The sequence below is a fragment of the Hippoglossus hippoglossus genome, chromosome 17, assembly GCF_009819705.1.
Source record: "Hippoglossus hippoglossus isolate fHipHip1 chromosome 17, fHipHip1.pri, whole genome shotgun sequence".
Lineage (NCBI taxonomy): Eukaryota > Metazoa > Chordata > Actinopteri > Pleuronectiformes > Pleuronectidae > Hippoglossus > Hippoglossus hippoglossus.
In genome coordinates, this window is record NC_047167.1 from 23374289 (window position 1) to 23387377 (window position 13089).

Sequence of the window (13089 nt, forward strand, 5' to 3'; positions counted from 1 at the left end):
GTTTCTGCTCATCCAGATTCAAACGCAGCCTCGGAGTTTTCAAACTAAAACAGGACCAGCAGCGTTTACAAGCTTCTCTGTTGTAGTGACTCTAAAGATCTGGAGAAGTGTGGACGTCCAGAGATTCCGTAGCAGAGCTGATTCGTCTTCGAACTAAACCGTAGTGTGATGTGGATGTGGCCTAAGAGGGCGAGTCGGTGGCAGGTATTCAAAATCTTCACGTCAAGAGACATTGAGAATCTTGAGATTGTGACTCTCTGGGTCTTCATCCGCACTAATACGTTTTGAAACAATCAGAAGCAGTGAACCATGGACGTCCACACCGATATGAGCAGAGGAGGAAATCCACATGCAGGGGAAACAATGAATCGTGTTTGAACTCAGACTAAACAGGTTCCGTGAAATGACGTCGTCAAAAGACTTAGGGTTCAGTTGACAAATTAAAACCTCTGAGGACATAACACTGTAATTAGTGCACCTCAGTGCCCCTGTCCCAAATCCTCTTCATCAAACTGGAGCCCTTCTTGGGATCACTTTAATTTAGAGTCACAGCAAAGATTCACATACAAAACAGATCCAGTGAGTGAGTTCACTTCAATAAGATATCTTGTGTTGCAGCGAACCTCCGGAAGAGTTTGTATAGTTGTTCCTTGTTAATAACCAACTTAAATACATAAGTCCCCCTGTGACCCCTGCTCCATATGTCCCTCGCCTCCTCTATCGGCTGTTTTGACAACACGTGCATCAAAGTAGAATCATGCAGAAGCATATGGGGATTAGAGGATTTACTCCATCTTGAGCTGATCCTAAATTATGAGTAGACCTCTCTAAGCCTCTGCTGTCTTGGAGGTTTACGAAAACAACTAGTAGGACAATCTACGAGCTGAAATCCCCAAGTTTGATACTCAAGTGTGAATGATGCTGTCGATCTCAGGAACGAGAGAATCCCTTACGTGAAACTGCAGGAAGAGTGTGTGCATGTGTGGGTTCACAGAGAGGAGAACCACCACCACTGAAACCTTTCAGGAAGAGAACAGACATCCGATGTGAACAGGACTCGAGGGACTCTCACCTGGCCGTAGTCTGTGGCAAAGGCAACCACCCCTCCGGAGCAAGAGGACACGGTGCTGGGCTGGTACTGCTCATCCTCCCGCAACCACACCCGGTCACCCTGCACAGGAAGAAAGAACGAGGCACGTTAAATCCAAACTCCACACACACACTGGGATGTGGTGAGTGAACCAATCTGAAAAACCAGCATCGTGAAAACACAGTTATCCAGAAGGCAGAGAATTCACATGATCTCTCAAACCTGTTGTAAACATCAGGACTTTTCACTTTCACCTGCTGCGCCGACCGATCGTTTCACAAACCACTTCCAGTGTTCACGTGTGAGCAGCGCGGTTCTGTGACGTCATCACATTCACACCCTTATGGCAACATGGCCGTGCACTGGAATGCAGCTTGGTCCGAACCTGACCGAGCTTTGAGAGAAAACTAAACCTGACAGTTATTCTGTTTGCCCCCCCCCCAAAGCCCAGTAGGCTAACCCAGCTAACACACGATGCTCGTATTTGGGGTGTAAATGTAAATGTGTTCAGCGCTCCACAGACATTCTAGAGTCCAAAGGACTTGTTAAGGTACTTGTACTGTAAATTTCCATTAAATGCTTCTTCGTACTTGAAGTAAACAATGTATTTGATAATAACGTTTACGTGAACTTTTGTAGGACTTTTTATTTTTGACATATCTTGTTTTGAGTCCTTTGTGAAATGGTGTAATTTTAATATTGGGTTTGATCTCTAATAAATCGTCTGGTAACAAAAAGAACGTGATGGAATGTTCAGTGAACTTTCTTTTCCGTTGTGAAGTTCTTCTTCCTGTTTCTGTTCGACAACATGTTGTATTTATGTCCTTTCAGCTCATGTAACGGTGTATTAAGCTCTGACAGGAAGATATATTCATCTCCATGCGGTGCCGTTCCCAAGGCACTGACCTTTCTCCCGCCAGTAGGAGGGTCTCGGGTTTCAGAGCTCTCTACCTGCAGCCAGTAAACCTGCATGTTCCTTATTATTCCTGTTGACCTGTGAAGTTTACTGCTCCTGGTCACACAGTGGTTCCCCCCTGACGAGCAACGGGATGTTTTATCACCACAGTTTCTGTGGCGACGCAGCAGAGGATCTGGAGACATTTGCAAAGAAAGTCAGAGAGTCTTGACGGAGCGTTTTGAAAGTTTCCGTCTCAGTTTAGTTAAATATTTCTCTTTGAATGTGATCGCATGACCAAAAAGTTCTGATTGTGATGCACGAGGACACAGAAAAGTGGGACTGACAGCTGACGACCGAGCTGGAGACCTGAGTGGACTCCCTCCTCTGATCGTGGAGCCACATGTGCCTCTGTTCATTAGCGTGACAGGCTAACGCTAATGGGAAAAACAAACGCTGTGCTGTGGGATGCTTGGACCCTTCCTCCCTCCAAGCACCGCGCATACGAGCGACCTTTGACCCACAGGCCCTCGTTTCTACCATAGCGTGGTGGAGAGGGGCACCTGGCCGGGGGGGGAATGATGCATGAATGGATGTGGATAAACACACACACACACACACACACACACACAGTAAAGCTTACGTCTGCAGTGTCAGCAGTGGATCAGAGAGCCACTGATCCCAACCTGGTCACAGAACGTCAAACAAATATCTCTTTACTTTGTCTGACGGACTTTAAAAGGAAAACTTGATCTGCTGGGCCTTGGCGGAGGTACGTGCTTGACTCAGTGACGTTCTGGATGTTGTCGTTTTTAATTTCTATTTCACAGTTTTTCTGTTTTGTCATTGTTTTTGGGGGGGGGATACAGACAGGATAAGTCCACAGACATGTAGAAAGCCTTTCATTGGGACGCCGGTGGACGAGAGGCTCTTTGATGCCACAAAAAAGGGACCAAACAAAGGAAGATGTCCCATTGTAACGTGCACAAAGAGAAGGCGTGTGCTGTTTACCAGCTGAGGCCATATGGACATTCCTGACGTGCACCACCGGAGGAATCTGATGTTTGCGTCAAGTTTGGGTGGAGAAGGGCAGAGAGGGGTCGCCCCCCCCCCCCACCCCCCACTGACACACTTTTCAAGGCTCTGTCACCACCAAACAACCCGACACATGTAAACACACACATCCGTGTTCTTTGTGGGAAGCGTGTGCCGCCCGGCCTCTAGAGAGAGACGACTCAAGACAGTGGCACACTATCTACTTTCCTTCCATCCGCCCCTTGCCCCCCCCCCCCCCCCCCCCCACACACACACACAGCTACTAGCCCATGTCTACAGTCGGGCTCTGTGCCAGAAGCCTCTGCTTCACCTCCCCTCCTTCCTTCATCACCACCGACTGCCTGAACCCTGAACATCAAAGACCTCGTTTGAACTTTCCGATGAGCCAAAGAGGACGAGGACCCAGGTCCCTGTTAATGGAGGAACACCAAACAGCAGCGGGAGACGCTCAGCTCGGCGAGGGAGCCGCCAAATCATCCGCAGTGTTGGATTAGGTCTGACACAAAAACAGTGTAGCCAATATTTCACAATGACCCTTTGAGAAGAGACTTTACGAGTCTGACCACCGCCCTTCACCGCGCACCTCCTCCAGCTCCGCCATGTTTAATGTCAGAATCGTTCACCTCTGCATTGCCCTCTAGTGGAGGTATTGCAACAACCATACGAACGTTAATCTACAGATGTATTTTTATATGTAAAGACAGAATAAATGAGCCTTTAGAGAGTTTCTGACCATGGCGTCATTGCAGTCTACTTTTTATAACTGATCATAGAATTCAATTATCACTATGGAGTACCGTAATCAGCTGTTCTCAGGGGCCCCCATCTGCCTGCTTTCCCAACCCTGTTGTTACGCCCCTGGACGTGCACAAAGGCAGTTTCCTACTCCATCTGATTGGGCTGAGAAAAGTCCTGAATTATTAATGTTCCTTAAGTCTTAAAGTCCCTAAAGATGGGCGGCAAACCACCTTATGAACGTCTGAGAATAACCCATTTTCATCGACCGTCATTGGAATGAATGCCACAATATTCTAGAAGCAGACGTCACAACACAACACCAACAACTTTGTGGATATGGGAGGAAAAAAACATGGGTTCACATGGACTTTCTGCCATCCCACTGACATGGAAGGCAGCTGGGCCTCGGCCGCGCTAATGTCAACACATGAGCAGGGAGACACTAAACAGATCCAACTGGGACTGGGAGCTGTGGATCAAGGCCCAGCTGTTGAACCTCTGAGACCTCCGAGCCTCTCATTCAGAGCCGAGTGAACCAGCTCACAGAGCAGAGGTGTCGGGGTCAGTGAGACAGAAAGAAGCAGGCCAGGATATTAAAGTCAGAAAAACAAACCTACACCGTGTTTGGTTTAAGTGGAGAAATGTCTCCGCAGTGACCTGATGTTTTCGTTTCTCTGTTATGGCAGCAGTCGCGTTCTGAGGGCAGCGTCCTGTTCTAGGAAATATTTTGACATGGAATAAGCGTTGGGCCGCACCAATAATAAAACCACAAAACAAGAGTGGACCAGAGCAGCTTCCTGCATCGTTTGGTGAACGAGGCACCGGACGCTGGATTGAAATCAGCATAAAATGATCCTGATTGTCATTCGTTAAAATGTCATACTTCTCTGCTTCAGTTTTCAAGTTGTATGATGTCTTTAGTCTTTTGTCCAGACAGATGCTCAGTTCTGGACTTTCTCAATCCTGACACCTCCTCCCGATCAGAGTCACAACAACAGCACAACCTCCTCCCTCCCAGAATGCTTTGGTACCACCGAGGCAGTGACCCGTGTCCAGCGTGTATTTGCCTGTCGGTAACCTTGACATGTTTGACTAATGCTCTCACTGCGGGACGCCGTCGGGGGAGGGGGGGGGCGGGCTGGTAAACACCAGGATCTGCGTTGCTGCGAGCGTTCGTACGCCGCTGGGGTCGGGAATGAGCAGCTGTCTCGTTTGAGAGATTCCACTTCCTCTGCCGTAACAAACAGAGTCTTGTGTTCGAACCACAGCCATCCTCTCTGTCAGAGCCTTCAACGGGATGTGGGGGCCGAACACTGAAACTGGGACTCGACACGACCGCTGGTATGTTCTCTGGAAGATGGTGCACTGCTGCTCCTGCAAACAACTGGCACCGTCTGCTTTCAACCTGCAAACATCCTCGTTGGGCAGGTTAGGGTGGTTGGTTTGAATCTACTGTACATCACACTCCAGGTGTTTTCTACCATCTGGATTTCATCTGGTCACCACTGAACTTCAAATGTGTCTACAGCAGCAGCAGCTCAGCAGCTCTCTGCTGAGGATTCAATGTGAAACAATATTATATTGAGTATAAATAGAAACCCATTACTTTGCCTACAAATTCCCCACATATACGACATATGGGGGGGGGGGGGGGCAGCGGTGGTATGAAACAGTGAGATGCAGAATGTAGACAATTTAAAAGGTCAACAGTTATGACCAGAAGCCGAATATTCACATTGTCTGTGGGTGAGTGGACGCTGTCCCCTCTCTTCTCAGCTACCTCCACCTTCTCATTTAAAAGGTGAGGGGGGGTGTCAACCCAACGCGATGTCACCCATTGGTTTGTGAGTGTGGGGGGGTGGAGCCTGATTGAGAGCTTGAGGACACGCCCACCTACACCTGCCACCTGCACCCATTGGACGGTACTAGCTGTCAATCACTCTGTGGTATCCCCCCCCCCCAACACATCCGGTGCTTTATGGTCTGTTTGACTCTAAATGATCAGAATTCACTAAATGAACATCAGCTGTTTGAAGAAGACTTGAAACTAGAGACTGAGACAGAAACTCCTGAATGTTTCCTGACGTTATAAAGAGACTCTGATGCTGTGAATTCATGTGATTCCTTTCAAACTAGACCCCCCCCCCCCCCCCCCCCCCCCTGCAGAACAGCAGGTTCCCCTCCGTCAGTCGACTGGAACACATCGGCTCCTTCTTGTTTGTACAAGCCCCTCATGCTCATCACGCCATCTCCCTTCACACATCAGGCAGCTGTGCCACACGCAGTAAAAAACATAATGTAGGCAGTTATTTGGAAAGTGCAGCGTGATGCTTTAAGGGACAAAGGTGAACAACGGATCACAAGCAGCTCATGACACAACGTTTATCTGATGTTTGAGAGGCGGGCGGGCGGGGGGGGGGTTGATCTTGACTGTTTGAGTGCAGGTGTGATGGTGACTCTTTGTGTTTCATGACCCATGAGTCCTTCGAAACCTCTTCAGAAACGGTCACGTGATTTCAAAAAGGTGCAGCGATCAGAGAGGATTTGTTCTGACCTCCTCTGAGCTCACGCAGCCTGTGACCAGACGAGCGGCCATTTGCAGCAGACGGAGAGCGAACACGTTCTCTGTCCGGGTTCTGATGTTCTTCCATTGTTGTCTGCAGACGTCTGTATCAGGCCTTTTGTTTTGCCTCAGGGAGATAAGCACATGGACGACTGATTTGAGGGATTAACCATTAACTTTCAGGAGGGGAAGTGTGTTTTACGATCAAGGTTAAAGCGAGGAACCGTCTCACTTCACATGATTACCGTCTGTGTGCGTCTGAATGTATCAGCCAGCGTATAGACAGACACACAATTAAAGTGCTGCAGAGCAAAGACTCGGACTGTTTGTCAGACAAATTGTCGAAACCTTTCTGTCAGAGTTTGTCTGACAGTTTTCCTCTTTGACACAACCAAGGACGGACGGAGAGGATGTCATCTCTTTTACTCTCCAGGGGAAATGCACGGCTTCCGAAGCCTTGCGCTGCGTCCGAGGGTGAGATTGAGCTCTCCACATGTTCCAGCTGTTATCTTCAGCTTTTGCAAAACCAGCACAAGTATTTGGGGCCTTGAGGGTAAAGGGAAACAAAGCTGAAAGTATTCAACACACTTCCCTGGGATGACGGTGAGTGACAGCACAACAGAAACAATGCACACACCAGTGAGTGTCGTGTGAGAAACGCAGCCAGGAGGGAAGTGAGCGAGCGCAAATCAACTTTGAACCTTTGTCAACGTGGGACGACACCGAAGGCTATTTAGATTTGAATGACACACGGAGTTAGAGCAAGGGATTGTGGGAACTGATAAACTCGACGTATTTACTTTTGGAAAGGTCTGGGAGAGCCTCATTGGTCCCTCTTACACACACACACACACACACACACACACACACACACACACACACACACACACACACCAAAACAAACACAGAGGACAATCATTAAACTCAAGTGCACACACACATCAGCATGAACTCACAGGGTATCGATGCACTACAGTACACTCTCACAGTAAAATACAAACACGCACACATGATCACAAGCAAAACCCCCGTGACTCACAAAGCAATGCATTAACCTTCATGTGTGCGACTCATGCAAAGCTCCCCCCTAACGCACACAACACAACTGATCAGGGACTGTTGATACTACACACGGCCGTCCTGCTGTCGGTTCACAGCTCAGCAGCAGATTATCGGTGCAGCGTGACGGCCGGCGTGTCTGAGGAGGTGAGGGTGTAGCCTCTTTTGCGGCTACGAGTGAAGGACGGCATCTATAAATGCGCTATAAAGATGGATATAACAAATCTTCTTCCTCCCACTGTGCAAAAATGAAACCAGAATATCTGAGATATGGGCGCAGCCATCTTGCAAATGTCCCTTGGAGTCTGTGCGGTCGTGGGGAGGAGACGTGGTGTTGATGCACCTTGGACCAGCTGACCAGCAGCCTCCAACCGTGGAGCCTATAGCAAGGCTCAAAAGTACAGTTTAAATGTCCTTATGTAGATAGTGGACACATGTTACCTTTTTAAAATGTAACTTGCTTTAATGTTTTTCCGTCAATCTTTCTTTATCTTTTGGAGCCAATCTCCTTCTTAATCCACTTAAGGCAGAAAGTTCTCTGAGGTAGGAAAGAACGTCTGAGCAGGAAGTCGGCTAGCTCTGGAATAACGTTCAGGTTTTGCTGAAGTCGCACGAGGGAGCACAACTCACGACAAAAGACAAAAAACCCATCTTGGAACCCCTTTCTCAGAAGATCGCATCCACATCATCTGTCATAATAACTGCTGCCTTCACTTCAGCTCCCCTTATTAAATTGCCAGACTTTAATACCCCTTAATTAGATGTTGCATTCCTCCTAACCGCCCAGTGCAGTGAGCAGTTTTCTACCTTAGACAGCTGAAGCCTGGAATCCATGAGGAGCTTTCACATCAGAGTGTGGAGACGGTTTCTCCAAACTAGACTGAGTTCAGGGTGGTGGGTGATGTTCTCTGGGCAAAGATCCCCTGCAGAGCTGCAGCGAAGCCAGGGTGCACAAAAACAGCATCAAATACCAAAGGGGCATTAGATCGTGTGTGTGAAACGTCTGATCAAATATTTATTATAATTTGCTTCACGTGGTTTAATGCACCAGACGAGGAGAGTCTACGGCAACAACACAAGTTGTCAAAACATCTGTGGATTTTTTAAATCATTTTGCTCACACATTCCTACTTGAGCTTGGAAACTGTACTTTTGAATAAATCCTAATCCAAGGTCTCATTAGATGCTTGAGTTGTGGCTTTTGACCTTATCTAAAGGAGACATGTCAACTGAAAGCTAGTTAGTGGACATTATTGGTGGAACCTAATTTAAAAACATGTGCTATGAACTGAAATGGAATCAGTCTATAGGACAAAACTCCTCTCACATGTAGAAAGATAATACATAAAGACATAAAGATCCTTTACAACCACTTATGACAGGTTATTAAATTGATTTCTTCCCCTTTTGGAAAGTCAGAGCTCTACATTGGTTCCATTGCACTACATGTCATTTATGGAAATCTGAAGCAAAGTAAAGATCCGACTTGAGAGACGTCAGCGCCTCCGTGAACGAACGACGAGTCTTTCAAACAGCTGCACCCCCACACACCTGCGAAATGGTCGGCAGGTTCATTTCTATACAAGATTCATAAAAGAGAGAAACACGATAAATAACAAACAAACACATGCCCCTGATTTTCCAGACTTCTTCCTGCTGTATTTTCACTGCATTTTACTTTGTAAGATTTCAGGCAAACCTATGGACTTCGACAGCTTATGAGAATCACTGGGGTGGGGGGGGGGCAAAATGAAAAGTATGCAAAAGAGAAAGAAAGACTTGACACAGCAGAAGACCTCCTCCCATCTGCGGCTCCTTGATGTGGCAGCGGAACAACAGAACTCAATCACAGCCTAATCACACCCACTCGGCTTGTAACCGAGACGCAGAGAAGCCAAATTCCAGCTTTTCTGAGGCACAAATGAATGTGAAACACGGCTGTTAGCTTGTTCGGGGTTAAACGAAACCATGTGTGCGGCAGTCAGGAGTTCTGCTGCCACATCCGGCCGACACAAGGCTCCCTCCCAATATTCAGGCATTTTTTTCATAATCCATCCTCTTTATTAAAAGCTGCTGTGGGTCTGTTTCTGTTGGAACTTCCTCTCCATAAATTGCTCTCATGTCAAGAGTCATTGTTTAAAGTTTTATTCTTTGTAATTTGATTTAGGGGAGAAGCTGTCACGGAATATTAAACCTGTGCGAAAGGCTTTGTCTGCGTGTTCCGAGCTTTTCAGTGTATATGATGTATGTTGGAGTTTCAAGGACGACTGATGATGAGGATGATGAAGATGATGATGAGAGAAAGGATGACTGTGGTTATCACACTCAAACCAGGTCAACAGACAGCGATAAACACACACACATACACACACACACAACTACAGTAAATGTGCACACACAAGCTCTATTGTGGACGATCCGTAACTCATTGCTGTCACATGAATATGTGGAGCACATGGACACAGCAGCCAATCAGACGCTGCGAGGGGATGCTGAGTAGACTGAACTGACTACCGGCTTCACTGACAGTGTCTGGATGAAGCTGCTTTCATGGGGTGTTTATTAAACTACAGCACAGATTGAGCTGATATTCAGATGTTGGACATCTGTTGTATCCTTGTACGCACAACGCCAAACGTTACACAAACATTTTCCCTAAAGTGGACGAAGAGCGTTCGTGAACTCAGCTTCCGAATAAGTCAACTTGGAAAGAAGAGAGAGCTTTTGCCAAAAAGAGGAGGCCGGACATGACGTATAAACTCTGCTGTGGAAAGATCAGTGTTGTTGTTTACAGCTCATCCACACCGGCGTCCTCTCCTCTCCTTCGTCTTCTACGTGTACGGCTCCTCTTCTTCATCCTGAGATGTTTGTGTTCTTCCAGTTTCACGTCCGTCACGTGTTAGAAACCTCGTCAACACGTCCACTCGCTCACTGGGAAGCTTCCTGCAGGATTTGTTCCAGAAAATGTCCAGAGCAGCTGACTAGGACATTTACGTTCTCACACAAAAAGCCCCTCCAGAAAACGTCCGTGCGCGCCTGAGCTCAGGAAACAAGGGAAACATAACGAGAAAAACAAAAGCAACCGCGTGAACAAACCGTTTGCCAAGAGGCTCCAGAAGAACCTTATTATCCTGATGTAGCAATTAAAGAAATGCTTCGTCAGAAACATGTATAAAAGAGCAGATTTTACTCGAACGTGGGAAAACAAAAGAAACCCTGTTTTGGAATCTTCATCCAGGACTTCGCTCTGACCACAGGATCAACTTTTAACAAGCGTCCCTCTCCGCCCTCCGCCTGCTTCTTGCTCCTGCGCCTCATTCTGTTGCCGATGACGACTTCAACATTAGCTCAGAGGCTCTGTGGTCGGAATATATTTAGGGCCCAGACTCAATTTAGAAATGGTCAGAAAAGTAAGAGTGTGGTTTGATTTTATTTTTCATCCCTTGACTGGTGTGTGAGTGGGAGTTCAGGCAGGGACAGTTTCCTCTCTGCTCACGAACGTACTCTTTTAAAACACACACCATCGTCTTGTTGCCAGAGATGATTCATTAGTATAGAATAACATGAATGGAAAGCGTCCAACCTCCTCAAACAAGCAATTCAACACGAGTCACTCTGCACTTAAAGCTCACAACCCAGTCGACAACACAACGCACCTGGTTGGTTTGAATTATTAACAGAGCCATTGTCAGGAGGGGTCAGAGGTCACGTGTCCCGGCACACTCTGGTGTCAGAGAGCAGAGGTGTTGACTGGAGGCTCCGCAGGAAGCAGCTGCTCGTCGGCTCCGTCCTCCTCCTGTTGTCAGTGATCAGGAAACATCCAGCACAAAGAGAGGGCGCAGCCAAAACCGTGATACTGACACAAGAGGACGCAACCTCTCAACAGGTTGTCGGTCGGCTCAGGAGCCATTTAGCCAAATTACAAATCGCCGAATGGAGAGACGACACTTTCCCACATTCAACCCTCGAGACTTCAGAGACTTGTAGTTCTCTCTCTGTGTGTCCTCCTCAGCTGCTCAGCAGATAATTAAAAGGCATGTCGTGGTGGATCTGGCGAGCAGCTGCAGGGTGGATCCGTGTCGGGAGAAACTTGGAATCTCATTTTGGTCGAGGGAATATCGAACCGCCGGGGGGGAAAGCACATGGAGGCGGCTTCATGAGTTGTGAGAGACCAGAAGGCAACAGGAGAGCTGTCACAGCAGCGAGGAGCAACAAGCTCACAGACAGGATGTCAGTGCCTCTACCTGTTAAATATGTTTGCTGTGTGATGGGCCCGGTTTGACCAGGACCCGGGAGATCCCACGACGACCTCCAGTCTACAGCAGGAGGTCAAAGCTTGAAATAAATATCACTTTCTCACATTTGCCTGAAATACAGTTTCATCAAACCTGGCAATTTGAGTGTAGTGAAGTGTAGTTGACGTCGGAGCTGAAGTCAGGCTGATAATCATGAGTCAGACATTTAACTTCCCCGAGAGAAGTGAAGTGTGAACCTGCAGTTTGCGTCGGGAGGATTTACACGGAAAATATGTAGAAATCCCTTCTGTCATCGGACCACGTGTGTACGCTGCGACGCGTTCAGTGAAGGAACAAACTCCCTGACAAACTTTGACCACGGAGAACATATCGAATGCAGACATTTCAAAACGCCACATTAATCAGAACCTTCTTGTCTTTCGACACCGTCCCTCACCGTGTCTGAACGTGTCTCCAGTCTTCCAGGGTGGATCAGTAGGATTCGACCTGGCTGACTCAGCAGGGTGTGTGTGTGAGGTTTCACCATCTCGACGCCACTTCAGGGCCGTGTCACGGACTTTCACCTCACGGTCACCGAAACCAGAAAAGTACTGGAGACACTGTTGTTGTCTTTCAATTTTTAAAATTGAATCTGTATTAAACACAACTGTGTCAATGAGAAGTACAGTGGAACATATTCATAGATCTACAACTTTGCTCTGAGCTATTATGAAAGTTATGAATATTCACTGTGTGTCACCTGGTTGAGTGTTTGAGTTTTTATTAACCAATAATTAATGACTCATCAAAACATGCTGCAATCTGTTTGACATTAAATCTGCCTCTTAAAGCAAAACGCTGACATTATTCAGCTGATTTTACACACGTGGAAACAACCTTTAAATCCTGCTTTAACAAGCTGTCGCTGCAGTTTTGTTTTTTACTACACGTCTGTATATCAACGGCAGATTGAACTTTTTAATCAGGAAACAAAGCCTGTACCCAGGCACGAGAGGGGAAACAGACTGAAGAGGTGGAGGTGTGATGCCGGTCTCAGACTCGGTGCAGACACCTGCACACCGGGTCCCTTTTTATTCAGCCAGAGGAACTCTTTGTTGTCTTTGAATTGACTCGTCATCTAAACCTCCGAGCCGGCACCTGGTCGCTGGCTCGGCTACACACGACTGAGAAGATGCTTTTGGCTTTCGGCCTCACGGCGGCCACATGAAACAACAAAGGGGCAAAAGGAATAACAAACTCGGAGACATTTTTAACCCCCCAACTAGAACATAAACACTTCTATCCTGCGCAAGAACGATGGACGTGTTCAAAAGAGATTCGAAGAAGCCCTTTGAAAACACACAGCTTTGAAGTGGAGACATTCTGACTTGCTCTTCCTGTCTGGACACATGTCTTTGTCCAACGCCTTCCTGCTTTTCAGGGGGAATATGTT

The 13089-nt window shown here is 47.3% G+C and overlaps 1 protein-coding gene across 2 annotated transcripts in view; it reads right to left on the reverse strand.

Moving 5' to 3' along the window:
• myo10 (myosin X) overlaps positions 1-13089 on the reverse strand; it is a 72020-nt gene that overhangs the window by 46046 nt on the left and 12885 nt on the right. For both annotated transcript variants that reach the window (XM_034614172.1, XM_034614173.1), the window contains exon 2: positions 1073-1171. In XM_034614172.1, coding sequence (XP_034470063.1) covers positions 1073-1171 — 99 coding nt within the window. The remainder of the gene's footprint in view (positions 1-1072; positions 1172-13089) is intronic.